This window comes from Gekko japonicus, unplaced genomic scaffold (assembly GCF_001447785.1).
Source record: "Gekko japonicus isolate JY-2015 unplaced genomic scaffold, Gekko_japonicus_V1.1 scaffold1394, whole genome shotgun sequence".
Classification (NCBI taxonomy): Eukaryota; Metazoa; Chordata; class Lepidosauria; order Squamata; family Gekkonidae; genus Gekko; species Gekko japonicus.
Window position 1 is genome coordinate 69,424 of NW_015170321.1, and position 22,789 is coordinate 92,212.

The window sequence follows — 22,789 nt, forward strand, 5'->3', positions numbered from 1 at the left end:
CTCCATTTCAAAGCCGAAGAACCAGCGCTGTCTGGAGATGTTTCCGTGGTCATGTGACCGGCATGACTAAACGCCAGGGCGCACGGAACGCTGTTACCTTCCCACCAAAGTGGTACCTATTTATCTACTTGCAATTTCTTGCTTTCGAACTACTAGGTTGGCAGGAGCTGGAGCTCACTCCGTCATGCGGCACACTCGGGTCTCGAACTGCTGAACTACCAACCTTCCACAGCCTGCAGTTCAGTGTCTTAACCACTTGAGCCACCGCAGCTCCTAATAATGCCAGGTAGCAGAGATATAAACTTTATAAAGGACACAGACAAACATAATTAAAGATTTTTTAAACTTTAAATAACACATTTCCAGTGAGTTCGACACCCCTAAAGTATATTCATTCATATAAGCAAGAAAAATGTTGTATTTTATTTATTTAAAACACTTTCATGCCACCTTTCCACCCATCAAGGTCCCCAAAAGGTGCAAATAAAAATATTAAAAACATTTGAAAACATATTTAAAATTCTAACATAATTCAATAAAAACACATATAACGTATAAACAAATAACATCTGATATATTCATAAAGTAGCATTTGAACTAAAGAAACATGAAAAGAGCCAATGCCCTGAACTTTCTTTTTTTAAATAACATACAAATGTGTTTGGAAACTTAATCCATGCAAGAGAAAAGGTCAGCTGCATAATTAAATTGATTAAAGATTCCAGATCACCAGAAGGTTTTTAAAAAAATAAATGTTGCGCTAAGACCTCAAAGGAGAGGTGCAGCCAGCATGCTAATTTACATATGGTTCTATCTGAAAGGTGGGGCTGAGATGGTAGAACGTTTTGGGGTGGGGTTTTTTTGGTATTTTGAGTGTGTGCGCGTGTGTGTGTATGCCTGGAACAAATTTAGAGTCCAGTGGCACCTTTAAGACCAACAAAGTTTTATTCAAGGTATGAGTTTTCATGTGCACGTACACTTTTTCAAATACCTGTATGCCTGGAAGTCGTGGTTGACTTCTGGTGACCCCCTAGTGGGGCTTGGATGTTTTAAAGAGGTGGGTTACTATTCCCTGCCTCTGCGCCCCAGGCTCTGGCATTCCTTGGAGGGTATTCCTTGCCAGGGTTGGCCCTGCTTAGCTTTCAAGATCTGACGAGGTGGAGCTTGCCTGGGCTACCCAGGTCGGGGCTGAGATGGTAGAATGTTGATACGGAAGTGATGCTGACAGTTGAATATAAGTCCGAAGGCAGAGACTGTGAGAATTCAGACCTAAGGATTTCTAAATGCTCCCCATTTATCCAAAGTAGATAGCATGTTGTTTGTGTAAGGATAGTTCGCTGCTCTCTGTGAACACTTAGACCACCTGTCTTCATCCAGCCGTTGTAAGGGAAACGGAAACAGGAAAACTGCTTGGACATAATTTGCATGTTACCCAGGATCGAGTTGGCTGTGAATAATGTCAACTCAAGCTGAGACATGGATTCCAATATACACATATACCATATTCATCATTCTTCTGTGGGGTACACACTCCCTTATTTGTGGTGACTGCAACTTTTATCCTTTTTTTACCCTTTCCCTTATTTTGGATTTATTTCCTTCCTACAGTTGCATGCTTAGCTGGATATTTATTTAAAGTATTCCTCCCCTGCCCCTTGCAGATTTTAAGATTTAAAAACTCAAGACCATGCTGAGTATATGTAAAAAATAGACTAACAGCAACCAAAGAGGAACACACAGTGTATGTATACAAGGGAATAGCAATCTGTGTGAAAAAGACGCTAACACTAGTTCAATAATGACCAAAGTATTAATACAAACACAAACATATAAGCACAATATTAAAGTAGAAGAGTTTCTTCTTGAGGTATACAAGGGAATAGCAATCTGGGTGAAAAAGATGCTAATACTAGTTCAGTATTAATACAATAAGGAGCTGCGGTGGCTCAAGTGGTTAAGACGCTGAACTGCAGGCTGTGGAAGGTTGGTAGTTCAGCAGTTCGAGACCCGAGTGTGCCGTATGACGGAGTGAGCTCCCGACTCTAGTTCCAGCTCCTGCCAACCTAGCAGTTTGAAAGCAAGAAGTTTCAAGTAGATAAATAGGTACCACTTCGGTGGGAAGGTAACAGCGTTCCGTGCGCCTTGGTGTTTAGTCATGCCGGCCACATGACCACGGAAACGACTTTGGACAGCGCTGGCTCTTCGGCTTTGAAACGGAGATGAGCACTGCAACCCTAGAGTCAGACTCGACTGGCTTTCGAGCAAGGGAACCTTTACCTTTATTAATACAATAGTGACCAAAGTATTAATACAAATACAACCATATTACTACTTTAATATTGTGCTTATATGGTTGTATTTGTATTAATACTTTGGTCATTATTGAACTAGTGTTAGTGTCTTTTTCACACCGATTGCTATTCCCTTGTATGTAAAAAATAGAGCCAGCCTGGTTTACTGGTTAGAGTACTGGGCTGAAACATTATTTCAGATCCCTATTCCAGGGCTAGGACCTGAGGCATCTCAGTTCAAATCCTCCTTCTACCATGAAACTCACTGGGTGACCACTCCCTCTCTCAGCCTGAGCTATATCACAGGCTTGTGAGGATAAATGCCAGAGGGCCATGTATACTGCCCATGGTTCATAAAGAAAGGATAGGATTAAAATGTTTAGGTCAAAATACCTCCTTGAGCTTGTTTTCCTGTTAACTACGAGTTTTGTGTGATATTTCAGAATGGCCCTGGCTAGCCCAATCTCTTCAGATCTCTGAAGCTCTGGCTAGTATTTGGATGGGAGACCCCCAAGGAATACCAGGGTCGCTATGCAGAAGCAGGCAATAGCAAACTTCCTCTGAATGTCTCTTGCCTTGAAAACCCTATCGAGGTCGGTGGCAACTTGATGGCACTTTCCACCACCACCATTTCATGATGGAGGGGGGCTGTCTAAAGTTCAAGCTGTATTCTAACCTAATGAGCTGCCAGGGTGCTATTCATAATGCAGCATTGGTATGACACCTTGGTGGTGCCTAGAAAGAGATAATCATTTTGGTGATGGGGGGAACAGTATAGTTCAAAAGCTGTCCATTGATTTAAAGGGTACAAGGAAATACCAGTTCACATAGTAAAATCCACTTGGAAAGTGCACTGAAAGTGGATTGAAAATGAATTATTTAGTGTGTGCGATCATAGTCATCTCTCCCTCCAGGAGTTGGACAGCATAGGGCAGCAAGTCCAATGGCTTCTGTCATTTCGGTTTTCTTCCTTGCTAGAAAAACAGACTAGAAAGGAAGTAACGAATAAACAAATCATGGCAGAGAGGGGGCTCACCACAGTCTTTTAAAAAAATAATATTTTAGTTCTATAACAACGTTACACATACTATTAGGAAACCAAAACAATAACAACACAATCACAAAAAAACACAAGAGCAATAAATCCAAACGGCTAATTCAATATATAGCTATAACCTTCAAATTATCAGGAAGTGACTTTTTAAGCTTACTATGTCTTCCCATACATTCGGGAAAAGGAAACCAGCGTTCCAAATAATCTGAATGAAACTCCGGATTCTCCGCCAAGGAAATAACATCTTATATTTTGTCCATGACCAGGTAGTCCCATAACTGATGTCAAATGGTCAACTACCGAAACGTTCGCGAATGAAGACTTCTTATTCTGAATTTTTGCGCTGCTGATGCATCCAAGGGAAGGTTTGCACGTCCTTTATGAATTGAGGAGATTTGTGCTTTTGCCATTCCTTGTCCACAGACAAGTGGGCAAAGCCTCCAACCCCGCGCTCCAGTTCGCTCTACGCCGCACCTTCTTCCTCCAGGAGGCGGCCGGCCTCGAGCGCACGGGCAGGCAGCGTCGGTCGCTGCCGCCGCCGCCGCCGCCACACGTGAATCTGGCTCCCCGGCCTCACGCTGGCGCCTGGGCCCGCCTCTTCCCGGGTGCTCCGGGGACTCCCTTTCCCCTCCCGCCCTACACAGAGAACCGCCAGGCGTCCGACGGCCTCGCGCGCTTGCGCAGAGGACAGCTGAGGGCGCCATGTTGGCTGAGCAGGCAAGGGGGAGGTGGCGTTGTTGGTGGTGATCGAGGCAAGCCTTTTCTCCCTCCCCCTTCCTTTCCCCCCACCCACCTGTTTACCCTCTTTCCTTTCCCCTTCCTCCCACCCTCGGCCTCCGTGTGGCGGCGCCTGAGCCGGGCGAGGGGGGCGCAGCTCCCTCCTCCGAGCGGCGGCGCGCCATGAGTGTTGGCGGGGGGCGGGTGTGCGACCTGTCCCGCAGGAACCCCCAGGAAGACTTTGAGCTCATCCAGCGCATAGGCAGCGGCACCTACGGCGACGTCTATAAGGTAAGCGGTCTGGTACCTGCCCCTGCTGTTTCCACGTCGCCCGCCTCCTTCCCTCCCGCGGGCATCCTGGAAGCCAGGTCGCCCCCCCCCCCCCAACACACAGCAACAAAAAAGGCCTCTCCTCTCTCTCTCTTTGGAAGGCAGGGCTTTCGAGCAAGACACCTTCCCACCTGAGGCTTTATGGCCTAGCCCCATGTCAACAAGCCCTCCCCGCCCCCCAAACCTTTCTCGGCATCTTATTCTCCACCCCACCCCGTTCTTCTGCACTCCCGGTCCTCACTATCTCCTTTCCAGGTCATCTCTCTGTGACTGGGGTAGAAGTGTGTTTATGCCAGGAGGGAGGACACCCGTGGTGAGGTGACAGTGCCTCTCTCCCGTAGAAGGTGCTAGCTATGGGGATTAACTGTGCTTCTCAGTATTACCTGTATTTTTGGGAGCTGGGCTGCCACCACAGGTCTTCCTTCCTTCATCGGACTTGTTATTGTCACTCTGCCTTCCTCCCCTCCTTGCACAAACCTACCTCTCTTTCTAAACAAAGAAGCCAAAAGGTAACATTTCTGCTGCTCGCCTGGTATCCTAAACTCATCCTCTTGGCAGCCTTACTCCTCTACCCTCATGTTAGCCCCTTGACCCTTAGTCTGCATCAGTAGCTGTAACCCCTGCCCTGTTCCTCCCACTTTGGACTTGTCAATAAATGCCAGTCCTTCAACCCCACCCCCACTAATCTAGGCTCCTTCTTTCTGCGCAGTCTAGATGCAGTTTTCCTAGCCAGGTTGGTTGGTGAGGTCCTCTCTCTGAATCTGGCACACCTCTGTCTCAAATCTCCTAATCTATCCTATCTATCTCATTTTTAGCCCACCTTTCCCTGAAGGAGTTCAGGGTGGCACACAAGATTCTTCCTGCCCATTGTTATCCACATAGCAACACTGGGGAGCAGTTTAAGCTGCAGAGGTCACAGGGTTACTGAGTATGCTTCATGGCAGAGTTGGGATCTCAGCCTGGGTCTCTAAGATTCACCACAGTCTTCCGGAACCATCAGCTATAAGAAGAGCCCTGCTAGATAAAACCAATGGTCCATCTAGCCCAGGATCTTGTTTTCCACGGTAGCAGACCAAATGTCATAGGAGGCCTACAGAACGTGCAGAGTCTAATGCCTCCTCTACATCTGCCCTTCCTCCAGCATTTGGCATGCAGTGGTGCACTGCCCCTGAATATGTTTAATTCCCCTTTAAAGCCTTCTAAGTTGGTGGCCATCACCACATCCTGTCTTGGTAACTACCATATATTAATTGTGTTGGGTGAAGAAATATTCTTTTATGTGTCCTAAATCCACTGCCTATCAATGTAATCAAGAAACTGTCAAGGCATTGTGTTTGTGTGCGTATGCAAGAGATCCTTCTCCCATTCCAAAGAATTGAAGTCTCAGACGGCTTGTCATGTATTTGGTAGAGGATGGACTCTCAGAGGGGTTGTCAGTGTCAGTTCCCAGCCACTAGGACCATACCAGCTTCTCAAACTATGATATAGCATATGCTGATAAAAGGAGGGCATGAGAAGTGATGCTTGGGTTTTGTAATTTTTGTTTCTTCCTGAGTGAAGCAGTAGAGGAACAAACAGTACTTGATCTATCATTCACTAGCACCTCACTTGTACAGAATCCTTAGGGCTTCTTCAGAGCAACATTTTAACATGGTTTTCATTCTAAATTGTAGGAAAACTACAGTAGATGTATGACCTCCCTCCCTCAGTTGTACTGAAAACAATTTAGATTTACAGTGCAGTTTGTGGTGATTGTCTTTTAGTTCACCTGTCCCCATGCAATGAAAAATAATGAGAGCTAATAAATTAAGAAGGCAAGCACAATTGCAAATACTTAATCCCAAAGAATGCATGTTTTGGCCAAGTTCAGAGTGCCTGGAGTCTTAAAACCTGGTTGCAATTGTGAGAAGTGGGGCAGGTGTTCAGGAGAACTTTGAAAAAAGCTTGTGAAATTGGGACTAATTTCTTTTTTTAAAAAATAAAAAGTTACTAAGTCTTAAAATGTAATGGATATATTTTACACAGAATCCTTACAGATTTTCTTTATTGAGAATCTGTCAGTATTCCGTGTAAAATATATATAAAACTAACCTGATACCCATGCTTCGCTACGGTATTTAAGTTTCATAAACCCAGTTATAATACTGATTATGTGAAGTTTGAAGTGTAACATTTGTTGTAGGAATTCTAGTGGAGAAGACTGTAGTGTAAAAAATGAAGTGAGACATGCGTACTTCTCCCCCCCCCCCTCTACTGAGGGACCTCTCTCTAGACCACATTGGTAGTTCTACCCTCAGGTGCTAGGATCACCAGGCTGCTTGGTGAGCTCACTCTGGAGCAGGCCACATAGAACTGTCCATTTAAGAAGCAGTCGTCTGTTAAGTCAATTCCTGCCACCTTCCACAAAAGTGATGGCCTGTCTACTTGTGTTCCTGGATTGTTTTGCTCATATGGAGACTGTGTTCTTCTGAGCACCTCAGGGTGATCTTGCTGGTACTTGGCCTGTGCAGCTCAGTGCCCTGCGGGAGTACTATGTGCAAATATCTTTGCCGCATTCCTGAGTTGCCTCCTTCTTGTAGCATTGGTGTATCTAGCTCAACGTTTGCCAGGAGCTTTCTTGGGAGCGGTGAGAGGTGGGAGTGGGAGTTGGTGTGAAGGAGTGGTGATATGGTGGACATTTCTTCAGGTTCGTGAGGGAGGCACGCATCAAAATGGCTCCTAGAAAGGTCCTTTACTATCTCCCCATGAACATTCATTGACTCAATTGCCATGCTGGCTTTTTTTGAAAAATGTCTATTCAGGAATCTTGAATTGCTGATTTCTGTAACTGTTCTCAACTGTATGTAGTCTCTTTTAACTGTGATTTTACCTCAGAACATTGAGATCCACAGCTGAGCAATCAGAGGGAGGTGGGTGCAAGCAGGCAGGTTTTACCTCAGAACTCTGAGGTACACAGTTGACCAGTCGGGGGGCGGGGGGAGGCAGCACCCTGCCAGACACATGGAAAACGATTGGGGGAACACATTTTGCCTCTTTTTTATCCCCTTAGGGGTCATGTTTCTCAGAAATCTCTTTGTGGCGTAATGGTAGGAATGCGCTCCCCTTATTTTGGGTTTCTTGGTGCAGTGGTTTGGCCTGGCATTGAATTGGGGGGGAGGGCATGCCCCCTACTTTTTACATAATTTCCTCTCATTTATGTTACATTTAAGAAGTGGGACATAACTATGTATTCAAAACACCATCTGAGCAATCAGATATTAAGCAAGTTCATATGAACCAATTTTCTAGAACCATCATTGTGAGAAGTTAAATAACCTAGTAAAGGAAACCACTTTTCTACAAATTTGGGGTATATTTCCATAGTGGGTGGGAGTGTGGTTAAAGCCATTGGTGAGGCTGGATCCTGCTGGGGCGGCGTCCCTGATGGATTAAAGTACCCTGGCCCTGCTCCTACACCTGACAAACACCTGCCTGTGTGGTGTAAGGGGGGGTGTTTAAAGGAATCAGGGAGGCTGAGCCAGCAGCAGCCCTAAGGCAGTCCTGCTGAGCAAACCTCCCCGACAGCTGTAAGCATCCTACCTCCTCTCCTATACCTGACAGGCAGCTGCCTGTCCAGTGGAGGGGGGGAGTATTAGAAGCCACTGTGGAGGCTGGGCCGGCAGGATCACTAAGGTGTTACTGCTGGGGCAGGCTCCCTGATGGCTTTAAGCACCCTGCTCCCGCTGCTGCACCTGACAGGCAGCTGCCTATCAGGAGGAGGTGGGAGGCATGTTTGAAGCCATGGGGAGGCTGGGCCAGCAGCATTGTTGCACCTCACAGGTGGTTGGCCATTCCTGATTTCCTCAACTGTCATTGGCTCTCCTCAGTCTCCTGTAAGTGTTGTTGTTTTTTTACCTCAGAACACTGAGCTCTGCAGCTGACCAATCAGAGAGTGGGGAGGCAGTGTTTCCTCTAAGTTGTGGAGTCTTGTGAGCAAAAATTCTACTTTGTGAGCTACTGGCATTAAACTTGTGAGCAGGTGATTTGGCTACCGCATAAATTAGTTTGCTCTGGAGCCATCCTTCCTGAGCTAAGACAAAATGTGTGAGCCAGAAGCTAAAAAACCGTGAACCAGCTCACACTAACTCAGCTTAGAGGGAACACTGGTGGGGGGTGCAAGGAGGCAGCAGCCTGGTACCCAATAGGAAGCAGTGGGGGAGCACATTTTACCCCTTTTGACCCCCTTGGGGTCGAATTTCTAAAAATCCCTTCTTCTCGAGCACCTACACCACGGTGGGAGTGCTCTCCCCAAATTTGGTGTCTCTAAGTCCAGTGGTTTGATTTTACGGTGAGGGGACTTTCTTTTATATATATCGATAGACAAGTGGAGTCCCGCAAGAAACTTGCAGGATGGTCATCCCATTCCTTATACCTTTGCCTCCTCCCCTCTACCCCTATCTGTCTCACAGTCTTTCTCCCTTCTGGGGCTGGAGCCTTGGGACAGTGGGGCTCGGGGAGGCAAGCAACCCCAGTAGGGTATAATGCCATAGACTCAACCCTGCAAAGCAGCCATTTTATCCAAGGGAACTGATCTCTGTCACCTGGACAACAGTTGTAATTCTGGGTGATCTCCAGCCCTCACCCAGAGGCTGGCAATGGTAGTTCTCATGGAGGAAATGGCTGGTTTGGAGGGTGGAGTCTATGGCATTATACCAGTCTGAAGTTCCTCCCCTCCTCAAACCCCACCCTCCCCATGTCCAGGAATTTCCCAACCTGGACTTGGCAACCCTATTTCTTTCCCACCGAACAGCCAACCTACCTTTATCTGCCTTTATCTGTCTTCACCATTCCGTCTCCACCACCCCCCTCAACCACAGCCTCTACCTTGGAAAATGATAGTCTTTCTCCACAGTGGTGACCAAAGCAGCTTACATTATTCTCGCTTCCTTTTTATCTTCACAACAACCCTGTGAGGTTGGTTAGGCTGAAAGTATGTGACTGGTCCAAAATCACCCAGTCAGCTTCCACCACAAGCTGGGGATCTGAACCTGGGTCTTCTTGCAGACCCTACTCTGAAGCTCTAACTGCTGCACCACACTAGCTTTCATAGGGTGGCTACTGATGAACAGCAGCAAGCAGCTGGGGCCAGTTGAATCATGCAAATCAGTTGGTATCAAGTCACTGAAAGGGTGCTGCCTAGGGATGCCAGACTCCAGGTTGGGACCTGGGGATCCCCTAGAATTCCTGCTCAGCTCCAGACTACTGAGATAACTTCCACTGGAGAAAATGGATGCTTTGGAGGGTGGATTCTAGGGCATTGTACCCCAGTGAGGTCCCTGTCCTCCCCAGGGACCACCCCCAAATCTTCAGGAGTTTCCCACTCTGGATCTGGCAGCCTTCCCTCCCATCCCCTGCCAGTGCCCAGGGGGGACCTGGCAACCCTAGACTGCTGCCAGGTCTAGGGTTGGCAACCTCCAAGTGGGGCCTGGAGAATGAACTCTAGACAGCAGAGATCTGACTCCCTGGAGAAAATGGTTGCTTTGGACGGTGGACTCTTTGGCATTATACCCAGCTGAGGCCTCTCCCTTCCCCAAATCCTGCCCTCCAGAGGGTCTACCACAAAACCTCTACGAATTCCCCAGCCTGGCACTGGCAACCCTTGGCAGGCCTGGCCCCAAGGCTCCTTCCCTCCCTCAAACGCCAAAAGAGGACTGGAAAGGGCCCTTCCCCCACCCTTTTACTGAGCCAGTTAGAAGCCTCCCCCCCACAAAAAAATGTTACCATTGATGCCTGGAGTTAGATCCCTGCAGAGGCCATTTCAAAAGGTTTTTGGGGGAATTCAGCCTTCCCTAAGGGATTTCCCCCCACTTTTTAGATTTTTCTGCAGACCCAAGAAAGGCCTTGAGTCTGTAGAAAGAGCTGTTGGGGGAGAGTGGCGAAAATAAGTATGCACAAAAAAATCCTCTGGGAAATAGTATAAAGACAAGAAGTGGGGGCCCATGGTACTTGTGGGGGAGAGGAATTCCATGTAGAGGAGGAATCCTCTGGGAAATAGTATAAAGACAAGAAGTGGGGACCCATGGTACTTGTGGGGGAGAGGAATTCCATGTAGAGGAGGAAGCCGCCGCAGGTGAGCCTTCTCCCCTGGCTGGCCCCAACAGTGAGGCTCGCATGGCTCCCAGCCACCGGGCCCGCCAAACCTTCTCCCCCGCCCCCTGGTAAGCAACAGCCAAACCTCCCCCCGGCCCTAACGGTGAGGCTCATGCAGCTCCCAGCCGCTGGGTCTGCCAAGCCTTCCCCCCCCTGCGGCACCGGCAGCAAGGCCTGAGCGTCTCACAGCTGCCGGCCCACCAAGCCTTCTCCCCCCCCCAGCACTGGCAGTGGGACAGTTCCCAGGGCGTTCTCTGCACATGCGCAGGGAACGCTCTTACTTTTGAGGGGATTTAAGTATCCCCCCTATAGTTTTTTACACTTTTCAGACTTTTCTGCACACATGGGGATTGCCCCAAGTGTGCAGGAAAATCTCTCTGCCCCCCAAGTGCCCCAATGTGTGGATTTAGATATCCGCACAGAGGGGGCCTCTTGGCTATTAGTATATAGATATAAATTATATGCATGTGTGTGGTTTTTTTAGACATAGAGTTCTAAGAGAAGATTAATCAACCTGAAAGTAGCAAGTCAGAGATTGGATAGTATGCATCAGTAAAATGTTGGAGTAGGACTTAGCAGAACTACATTCCAGTTCCATCATAGTTGTGTCTTCATTGGGAGGCCTTGGAGAAATCTGTTGCCTCAGTCAGCCACCTTTAAAGAATTTTTCAGTTCAGCTGATCCACAGTTACCACATCGGAATGTTGTCAAAGTATGTAGTGACAGTAGCCAGGACTGCTTTCTTTGCAGATAGATACATTTGGCAAACCACCCTAAAAATATACTCTTGGGCACCTCTGAAACCTGCTTATCCAGAGAGAGTGATGAGCCTAGGAGCACCCATGTTGCAAGCTTGATCTTTCAAAGGGAGTACTATCAGAACATGTTGTACACAATTCGATCTGGAACACAAGTCCTACAAGCAAAGGTTGAAAAAACTTAGTTTGTTTAGCCTGGAGAAGACTGAGGGGAGGCATAATTGCTCTCTTCAAGTACCTGAAAGGCTGTAACATGCTCCAGAAGGCAAGACTAGATTTAATGGGGTTATGTTACAGGAATATAGATTTTGGATGAATAGTAGGAGAAATTTCCTAATGGTTAAGAGCAGTTCAAAGGTGGAGCCAGTTACCAGTGTGCAGGGAGTGTCTTTTTCCCTCAGTGGGGTTTTGATGTGGAGGCTGGACAGCCATCTGGCTGGAATGCTATAGCTTTGGATTTCCTGCATTGAGCAAGGGTTATAGGTGACCTCCAAGGTCCCTTTCAACTCTATGACCTGTTCCCATATCAACTTTATTCCTGCTCCACATCACTTCTGTTTGGTTATGCTTGTTATTCAGCCTCATCCAGTCCTTCATTGATTTGGTATTCCCACTGCCTCCCTGGAGTTAGATGTAAAGGAGAGAGAGAACTGGGTCCATATTTCTAGATTCCCTATCCCGGTGGTTTCATGCGGATGTTTAAGTAGCATAGGGACAAGTCAGAGGCTATGGGGCTGAGCACAACCTTAAGATCCAAGTTGTGAAATTTAGTCTTGAAAGGGTGGGTGGGACCAGAATTGTCATAAAATGGTATTGCCCATCCCGGGTATGTGGCCCAAAAGAATACCAGGATCAGTAATATTAAAAGCCACTTAAATGTTTAGGACATGTTCCATCTGTTGGTTGTCAGCATCTGTCTGACAACCAGGGTAGCTTCTATACTATACTCGGGTTATAAAGAAGACTGAAATATAGATAACAAAAGATAAATTAGCTTGCATTGGGAGAACTCACAGTGGTAGCCCTGCAGTGGTGCTGGAACGTAGCACAAGGTAGCGAATGTGATTTTTGAGGTATGAAGCATATATGGGGTCTTTTCCATATGACTATCATGAATTGCTGAGTCAGCTTTATAATAGAAAGATTTCTCTAAGATGTACAGAATTATTTACATCCTAAATTGAATTAATTATTTTCTTTGTTATGAAACAGAGGCATTCTGGGACTGAATATGTAGAGCTCTGCTTAGATTGGTGGTGGTAATGACATACTCTTCTTTAAAGTGTACTGTGCTGCAATGTTCATGCTATCATCTTGCTTTTATTTCTCTCACAAGATAAGGTAATAGAAATTAGTGTCTACTATACTGAACTGTTTATATCACATAGAGGCTTTTTATGCTGATGATTTTCTGGGCTGGCTTGTTTCGAGAATTGTGACATTATCCCAGTCATGCTGACCAGTTTTCAAGAGAGCATATTGTACAGGTTGTTAATTTTTTTCATTAGTGGCATTTCATATAAGATGGTGAGTACTTATTTATTGGCTTGTTCTTTTGGGACTTGAGTTTTAATAGTTTGTAAAACCTGGTACAGAAAAACCTCACATTACATATGCAATTTTGTTTTTAGGGACAGTGTATAGTGGAGAATCAACGACTTTACAGGCATAATGATTGTATGCAATCCCACAATTTACTGTGCTGTCTCAACTTCTCACCACACTGGTCCAGCAGTGATCTGTGGTTATATTGGCACACTTAACCTGCATTAGAGTTATATTTTAACTCCATAGGCATGCTTCAGGCAACTAAGAGGATTACCATTGCAACAAACAGTTAAAAGTACAACATTGAACAGAAATTTATTCTTGATGGAAACTTGGAGATTTGGATTTGAGCCACCTCCTGCCTGCTGGCTGTTGAATATTTTTCAGTTGCTGCTGCAGGGGTGATAGATAGGGCCTGCTTTTGGCCCAGCAATCGTTTGCTCTGTTCTTTATTTTTGCATGTGTTCAGCTTGCTTATGGTGAAAATCTACAAGGACCACACCTCTTGTACTACTGAAGGGGGTTCACGCAGCTCTCTTAAGGATTGCAAAGGCTCTTAGTTCCTCAGAGCAAAACAGTTCAAGAATAGTACAAATGCCGTGCCAAGAAGTGTCATGCAGTTACAATTGATTCAACTCACTGTAACTCATTGGGCCCTTTACAACAATTACAAGGGTGGACTTTGCAAGGTTGAAGTATTTAGGTAGAAGTGATGCATCTCTGGTTTTCATCCATTGGGTCATATTGGCCCTTTCCTATGCTGCAGAGTATAGGAAGGCATAGCTGGGGAAATGACTTCAATATGTTTCTATGATTATTTTATTTATCCTTGGATTTATATGTAAGACCTACTATTAGAAGCCTGTGCTTATACACTTTGAAAAGTATAAACTAGAAATAAAAAAATCTTTTATTTCTAAAACTTACTATTTCATAGCTTATCTGGATTACTTTACCTGGAGAAAAACTGTATGCTGGTTACTTTCACTTCCATTTTAATAATTTGTTGTTGTTGTTGTTAATTTTAAACAGAAAACAGAGGTAGTCCTCTGTAAGCAGACCCTGCACGTTTATTCTTGGTATTTTATTCATTAACATAATTTGACTGTTGATGTGAGGTATACCTTTTACTATATTAGTACCTTTAAATGTTCAAATATCTTATCAATTCTGTGGCAATTGGCAGCGTCCTTATAATTAAGAACATAAGAGAAGCCATGTCTGATCAGTCCAATGGCCCATCCAGTCCAACACCCTGTGTCACACAGTGGCCAAAAACCAGGTGTTATCAGGAGGTCCATCAATAGGGCCAGACTCTAGAAGCCCTCCCACTGTTGCCCAAGAATACTGAGCATCACTGCCCGAGACAGAGTGTTCCATCTATACCTTATGGCTAATAGCCACTCATGGACTTCTGCTCCATAGGTTTATCTAACCCCTTCTTGAAGCTGTCCATGCTTGTAGCTGCCACCACTTCCTGTGACAGTGAATTCCACATGTTAATTACTCTTTGGGTGAAGAAGTACTCCCTTTTACCCGTTCTAAACCTACTGCTCATTAATTTTATTGAGTGCTCATGAGTTCTTTTAATGTGAGAAAGCTCTCTGGCCACTCCCACTCTATTGCCACCCACATGGAGGAAGGTGTGGGTGGGATGGGCTGTACAGGCCATGGCCCCGTGCCCAGGGACCAGGCATGGGATCAGGATCCCTTTCATCCCCTGGGCCACTGGCAGCCACAACACCTGGCCCAGGGGGACTCGCCACTGCTAGACCTCACCTCCCCTCTGTCCCACAGAGCAGGGCTGCTGCCATCCAAGGACATCAAGTCTGCTTTCTGTGTTGCCTTCTTCTCCACCACAGCCTCCCACCACCACAGGGGGTTTCACTGCGCTTATGGCAGCTTCCACTCCAGGCAGACCCTCCTCCACTGCCTGCTCGTAAGGGATACCTTTGGCCATGAGTGCTTGGACATGCTCCTGAGTGGGACCAAAGGAATTGTTCCAGTGCTTCATAGTGGACATCTCCATCTGGATGGCATGTCCCGGGGCAGACACTCACTCTGCTGCCTTGCGCCAGAAGGCATGGCACCAGGATATGGTGGAACTGCTTTTGGCGTTGGCAAGGGCAGTGATGCTCTGTATTCTTGGCACTTGGGGGGCAACAGTAGGAGGGCTTCTGGAGTTCTGGCCCTACTGGTGGGCCTTGTGACAGCGCCTGGGTTTTGGCCACGGTGTGACAGAGTGTTGGGCTGGATGGGCCATTGGCCTGATCCATCATGGCCTCTCTTATGTTCTTAAGGGCAACACTTGCATGCTTCACCACCAACCTGTATATCAGTGCCTTCTTGTCCTCGGTCCAGTTAGGCTGGTGGTGGCTTTCCCCACTACCAGGTGTGGCAGCTGCCATGCCACCCACATGCTGGAATGCGGGGGTGACATGGCCCTCTGTGGGAAGATGATGATTCCCCTTTCCTTCCCTGCCTCCCCAGGCACCTGCCACGGCCATCACCCAACAGGAGGGGGCCGTGAGTGCCAGGCAACAAGCCTCTGAGAAAGGGGGTATGTATGTTGCTGGCCCAGGAGGCCCTTGACCTTTATCAACATTCTCCCCTCTCTCCACAGGACCTGGCCAGCCGATAGCGGGATGGTGCCCCATCCTGTCTCTGCTGCACATACTAGAGATTAGCCACATCCACTTGCTACTGGCACTCTGTGTCTGGGTAGCACAGCGACAGCAGTATGGCTCGTGGCCACTGTTGTTGGATGGGGGGGATGGGGGTTGGGGAGAGGGTGCCTTGCTTACCTGTTTGTGTGCGGCTGCCCCTTGGGATCCCAGCAGAGGAGCAGCTGGTGTACCTGTTGAGTCAAAATCTGGGAGAGGTGTGGCCTTTGCTCTCCCTGTGGTGTGTACCCGCCAAGAGAGCCAGTTTGGTGTAGAACCGGATTTGATTCCCCACTCCTCCACATGCAGCTACTGGGTGACCTTGGGCAAGCCACAGTTCTGTCAGAGCTGTTATCTCAAGAGCAGTCCTCGAAAGAGCTCTCTCAGCCCCACCTACCTCACAGGGTGTCTGTTGTGGGAAGGGAAAGGAGATTGTAAGCTGCTCTGAGACTCCTTTGGGTAGTGAAGGGTGGGGTATAAATCCAATCTCCTCTTCCTCTCCTCCTCCTTCTTCTCCTTACCCAGCAGTGCAAAGTGCCCTGTCTGTGTTTTGCTCACCACTGAGGTGCGTGTGTACCTACTCTAAGTCTGCACAGCAGGGAGCTGTGAGACAGCATTCCATGCGGCGTGCCGTACCTCTGGAGTTATGGGGCGATCTCCTGGATCCATTTGTGGGGGGGGGCCTGTGTTTGGGTGCTCAGGAGGGGCACAGCTGGCACAAGAGAGGGTGCTGACTTAATCAATAGCCTGTGTTGCTTGGGATCACATTGGTGTGGCTGCAGCTGGGAGGGGATGAATTTGGGGTCATCATGGCCGCCAATGCGCTATGCCACTATTTTGGCCAGCACAATTTTGCACCTGTTCTGGGGGAATTCCCATGCTGAAAACGCTTTGGGAGCCCCCTAACTGGTGCCACCACCACCCCCGGCAACACCCACTTTTACGACGCCACAGAGGTTTGCACTGTCACTCCGTTGGCGTGCAGCCACATTGGTGGAACTGCATGGCACACCACTGTTCATGCCATGCACTGGCTTAACTCCAAGTTACAGCACAGTGGAGGTTAGTTGGCTCCCTGCGCCAGTTGTCCCTCCCTTTGGATTGCACCGTCAGTTTCCTCAGTTTTCATATAGATCTTTTAGGTACTTTATAAATATTGCTGTTATTACCAGTTATACAGTTGTGTACAGGAGTTGCTACTTAGATGCAAATTAACCACTGGCTCTAAATGCCAGTTTACCAAACAATTCATTAAAGATATTTGTCATTGACTTCAGCACAGTTTGAGAACCATTACATCTTAAAGTTGCCCCACTATTCTCTGTGGGTTGTATCCAGACAATTTTCCATCAGCGCAATGGAACTTTCCTTCCTTCACCTTCCCACTGCAGCCCATTGACCTCTATGAAATGCTGCTCCTAGAAGGCCTAAGACCTTAAGAAAGGACCGGGGGGGGGGGGGTTGTATAGGATCCTGCCCCCAAGCCTGTCCAGGAATGAGGGAGAAACCTACACTTTTACAATACATTTAACAACCACCCAGAGAGTATGCTATCCTCTCTGAATTTCAGAGCACTTGGCCACCAGAATCTCTACTTCATCCCTCGCCAGCCTGAGATTAGAAATCCACAATCTCAGTTGGCATCTGGGTTGTACACACTAGCACCTCTATCCAGAGACGCACAATTAATGTTACACAGAGGTAGCTTATAGGTTGAGCATAAGGCACAGGAGTCTAGCCTTAGAATGCAGTTACAACAATACAGACAAGTTATAAACCAGAATAAGTTTATTCAGTAGAGAATTTAGCATAGACTAGAAGGATGTCAAAATAACAAACCTAAGGCAGTGTGCCTTAACTAAACAGTAATTCGTATTTACCATGTCAGGAAGCATCCAAGAGTTCAAGATTGTCCATTGTAATACTCCAGGTAGCATCAAGGGATTTTGAGGAACAAGAATTCCATCCTTGCAAGCACATGCTCAGCTCACAAAAGCAGTCCTTTGTTCTCCCACAGACCACATGGCAGGACAACAGTTCAGGTGCACAGAACACAGAGCAGCAGAGAGCACAGCAGGAGAAGTTCCTCTCATTGGGAATGACCAGATATAGTGCAATCCCTGTCCCAAATTAGCCCTGGCCAGGGGCCAATACGGAGTGGAATGGTGTGTGTCCAACTGTTGGTGGTCATGGCAACGGGTGGGGATAGGCTAGGTCCGGAGACCACCCTCTGCAGTCAGGTGACCCCCAAACTCCAGCCCCTCCATCGGCTACGTGAGCTTCTGACATGCTTGGGAGAGGCCATCTGGTCTCTCACAGCGTGGAGGTGTGAAGAATGTGGGTTTATGGTATGGCAACCAATGCCATGGGGCCCACCACTTGGCCTCAACAGGAAATACAGCACAGCATGGTATCAGAAGTCATTCCAGGGGAAGGCAGGGGCTTTTAGAAATCAATATTTCTATACAGGGGTGTTGCTGCAGGGGAAATTGGTTGAAATTATCAATTTAGTTTGGATCCAGCCCTGTATGAATAATTATGGAAAAGTAAGATATCAAGTTATGTTAATATGTGTAGCTTTGCTTTTCTCCCAAAGTCCTGGGTGGCTAATTACATTATTTTTATCACATAGAAATACTCCTCTATAGTCCATTTTTCCTGTATATAAATAGGAGTGAAATTATCTGGGAGTTATTTATTTTTGAATTCTGCTCTTTCACCTGTCTAGACCTTGTAGGTGGCTTATTTTGATATAATCTCCTGATCCAAGCATTTATTTATTTTTTTCTATTTTTCTCTTAGAAGGACTCAAAGCAAATCATTTAAGTGCTTAATAGCAATGACTGTTGTTTTTCTGGCTCTAAAAATACCTTACTTTTTTTAATAGGCTCGGAATGTTAACACAAGTGAACTGGCAGCGATTAAAGTAATAAAATTAGAACCAGGTAAGCATTCCCTCTTTCTCCTTTTGAATTGCTGTTCATTACATTTACTTTACTTATTTATTAATTAATTGCTTTACTTATTAATTTTAAAAAAAACAGTACAGTGAATTACAGGCACCCTCATAACATTCTTTTTGACTTATTTCCCTGAATAATTTTTAACAGTATTCAGTTAACATCTTAATAAGATATCAAGACTTACTGGAGAGTGTGTGAGAAGGAAGGGCTTACAGCTTGTAAAATCAAGAGGAAGATAGCAGGGATTCTTCAAGAGTGTTTTGTATCTGCTAATTGTTATGAAATACAGTTTGCTTATGTATACATTCTGCAAATCATCAAAGAGATTATTTCTTGTGAAGGAATAAAAAATTGCAATGTTAGGTAGACAGTATTTTAGCAGTTATATTTAGGTTTATATACTTTGCCTGTACTATCATTTACACTGAGGTGGTCATCCGTGTTGGTCTGAAGCAGTAGAACAAATTTAGAGTCCAGTGGCACCTTTAAGACCAGCAAAGTTTTATTCAACGTATGAGCTTTTGTGTGCTTTGTTGGTCTTAAAGGTGCCACTGGACTCTAGATTTGTTCTATCATTTACATTGTTCATATTCTTTCAGATCTGTAAGTAACATTTGTGTACACAATTAGATTCACATAGTTGTAATTTTTCAGTTATAGCATGCTACCATTGTTTTTCTTACATTAATGACAGTGATAGATAAGCATAGGGTCATTTGGAATTTGCATTTATTATTTTCTTTTTTTGAGCCATGTTAAAAGTGACCAGCAAAGCTGAACAGAAACCGCGGGTCATCCCATCCAACAGCTATGTCCAGTCTACCAATTGGATGTGCCCATCCAGTGGCAGTGCCTCACCTAATTCTAGTTCCAACATTGGGTGCCAAAACAGCAAAGGCCCTGTTGTGTATTCTCTTCAGTCCCACATGAGTTAGTAGAGTATGTCTTACCAGCCTTGGTTCTTCAGCATTTAAATGACCAAAATGTGATGTTGGTTTATTCCTGTTCTGTACATCTTTAATTGCTTGAAAGTGCAGAATTCTGCATTTCAAGCTTTTTTTAAAAAAAGCTAGAAAGAATCTAAGACTGATAAAATGCTGAAAATGCAGTGCTGTTAGCAATTTCTTTTCCTTGTCTACTCTCTTGGCTTGCTGAAATTATGTGTGTGCTATTTAAGAATATGATCTAAGCAGGAAGGTAGCCGTAGGTAACACTTAGGCTGTTTTCAAGGACCTTTATAAGAGAGCACCTACAGACCAGCACTGAAGCGGAAAGAGCAAAGGAATAAACTTCCTTCTGTACAGCAGCCTTTGCCAAGGCAAACATTCAGGGAGGCTGTGTATTCTGTATTTACATTAGAAATTGGGGTGTTGCTTTGCATCCATAGCCTTGCCTTGTTACAGAGAACCAGATTAGTACAGGTTCCATAGTCTTACTTTTTTAAATGCTTTTATTTCTTATGCTTATGACTGTGGAGAAAAACCTGAAAAGTGTGTGGTCAGTGTTTATGTAAGGCAGGAACCCTTAGTAGATCTGTGCAGGGGTTCTAACAACCATAGGTATGACCTGTCCAAATTCACCATAGTGACTATTCCCTGACATCATTTCCTGCCAGTATTGACGTAGTCTGTACATTATATTAATGTAGTCTAACCTCTGCCAGAAAATCTATATCCTTTAAAAATCTGAATCCTGAGGACAAAAGGAGTAGTAGTAATTCTAAGGAAAGGAATAGATACAGTGCTTTGTACAAGGCTGCTAGCTAAAATGACAGCCCCATGTTGGGTTCATCTTTCTTTCCATGGAAAAAAGGGGGTGCATTATCTGTGGTGTCTCCCCAGCAGTGGCAGCCAGTGATGTGTGTGTCGGAGTATACCAGTGTCATAATAGCATCATGTCTCCTAAGGGAGGAGGCAGGAAAACTTTTAGAGGCAGCAGTTTTAAGTGGCAGCCCCATGGTGAGCACTGGAATTATTCCCCCCCCCCTTGCTGTCATACACAAATAGACAAACATTTCAGTACACCGTGCAATTTCATGGAAAACATCACAACTGAATAATTTTAGGGTAATTTAATGTATCATTGAAGAATTATGGATATTTCGGGGAAATAATCGTATTTAGTGTTTAGTGCGTTTTATGTGCTTGAAACATTTCACATCTGTATTATCTCAGTAATCTGTACACTATCCTTGTAAAGGATGCCAATATTATTACTCTCAAAATTAAATTAGTAAAAAAGTATTCTGTTTCCAGGAGAAGATTTTGCTGTTGTGCAGCAAGAAATCATTATGATGAAAGATTGTAAGCATCAAAACATCGTTGCTTATTTTGGCAGCTATCTCAGGTACAGTATTTCAAAGCTATATATTGTTCATTTCTTTATTGCCTGGATAAATGAAATGCCTATTCTGACTCACGGGCAGAGGGAGGAGATTTACTAGTGCTATTCTTTAATTATCTGTGGTTTCCCTTACTCCTTAGGGGGTTTTAATATTTTTTTAATTAAAATATGTGTCTCCTTCCTTTTTTAATCTAGCAAATCTTGAAGATCTTGGTTTCTCTCTGTTTGTTTATATCCATCACTTCAGATTTCTTTGTAGTCCTAGCACTGATTCTGTACTCAGTGATGTTGTAGGAAAAAATGACTATGCGGACTCTCTTTCCTGTCCTGCACTTCATTCCATTTTCCCAGGTATGGTAGGTGTTCATCCTCCAGTTTCCTAAAGAGTAAGGATAAGTGGAGGCAGTGGAGAAGCCAGGGAGTACAGATGATCCTTTAATGTCTGATCAAGGAATTAATAAATTAGTCATGCTGACTAATCAGCTAATGCTGTCATCCCTCTGTTTACTAAATCCTCATTATACTTCCATTCACTACTTTCTCTGTATTGAATTAAGGATCTTTGATATTCTTCTCTAGTTGTTTCTCTTGGCATTAGGGCAGCCAGTTTTTCTTGGGGTACTTTCCTGAGAAATAGAAATAGCAATAGTCTCTCCTGATAAATTTATTAGTGTTAGTCCTATTCTGTCCTATCCCTCAAAGCTGGAAATCATGTTTCGTCACAGTTAACATTTATTAAAGTTTTGGAAATCTCTTATTGTTTAAATTTCATTTATGTCACTGAAGGAAATTAGTAAAGTACATGGACATTAAAGATACTTATGGGCATGTAGTCTTCCCTGAATGTTTATTTGAATGAATGAATTGTGGATATCCTTACTCTTGTGAAATCACAAGATTTGTGAAATTACATGACAGTTAATTGATTACTTATTATACGTGTAGGTAACATTAAAACATTTGAACAATTAAAAGCAAAATTTAAAATTATAAAATAATTCAATACGAACTCATAAACCAGAACCAAGGAGGAGAGCCAATAACAGTTACTGAGGGTATGCCAAATGAAACAAAAATATAGGGAGACAAATCCCCCAGGAAGGGAGTTCCAAAATTTTGATGGCATGACTAATAAAGTCCTTTCTCAGGTCACCACCCGTCTGGCCTCAGATGGCGGGAGCTACCAAAGCAAGGCCTCCAAAGATTATAGGGAATTTCACATTCCCCTTTTAAAGCCGGTTTTAAGCGGTTTTAAGCTGTTATTGATCCGTCTTGGAGTAAACCGGTACAGGGCTGCCATTTCACACAAGCCTTTCCCCTACTGGTAAAGAGCCGTCTCTGAAGTGGTTTGGCATTTCAGACTTCACCACTTTTTCCCACCCTTTTTCGCTGCGGGCGATCTCCATCTTTTTTTTCTTTTTGGAACGTTCGTTTTAGAGCGCTATAGCGCTATAACACAACACCAAAACAACACTATAGCAACCCCATTGGAATGCCCGGACTCCACTGGGATATATGAGATGGCTACATCTGCCACCTGGAAACAAGTACCCCATTGGATACAGGCTTCAAGCGGGAGATGTTGCTAACCCAGCCCGATGTGCACTCATCCATTCCAAGAGGCGATTGGCTGGGAAGTGACTGGCACAGAGCTGGGTCAAGTATAAATGGCAGGGAGGCAAGCCGCTTATCTTTGTGGGTTGGTTGGTGAGTGGTAGGCTTGTCTGGTTACAGTGGTTTTGTGTGACTGTGTGAGAGGCTACTGATCTATTAGTCATGGTCTCCATAACTACCTTGTTGCAACCCATCACCCTCCCCTGACTCATCTTTGGGCATGGAAGGGTTAGCAACATCTATCTCACCAATCACTGATGCCCTGATCTCCCGCTTGAAGCCTGTATCCAATGGGGTACTTGTTTCCAGGTGGCAGATGTAGCCATCTCATGTATCCTTGTGAAGTCCAGGAATTCCAATGGGGTTGCTATAGTGCTGT

At 45.2% G+C, this 22,789-nt stretch overlaps 1 protein-coding gene across 8 annotated transcripts in view; it reads left to right on the forward strand.

Moving 5' to 3' along the window:
• The first annotated feature begins 4,063 nt into the window (after positions 1–4,063).
• MAP4K3 (mitogen-activated protein kinase kinase kinase kinase 3) overlaps positions 4,064–22,789 on the forward strand; it is a 99,765-nt gene continuing 81,039 nt past the window's right edge. For all 8 annotated transcript variants that reach the window (XM_015418068.1, XM_015418071.1, XM_015418074.1 and 5 more), the window contains exons 1-3: positions 4,064–4,353; positions 18,378–18,435; positions 20,709–20,799. In XM_015418068.1, the coding sequence (XP_015273554.1) occupies positions 4,246–4,353; positions 18,378–18,435; positions 20,709–20,799 (257 nt within the window). In that variant the 5' untranslated portion in view covers positions 4,064–4,245. The remainder of the gene's footprint in view (positions 4,354–18,377; positions 18,436–20,708; positions 20,800–22,789) is intronic.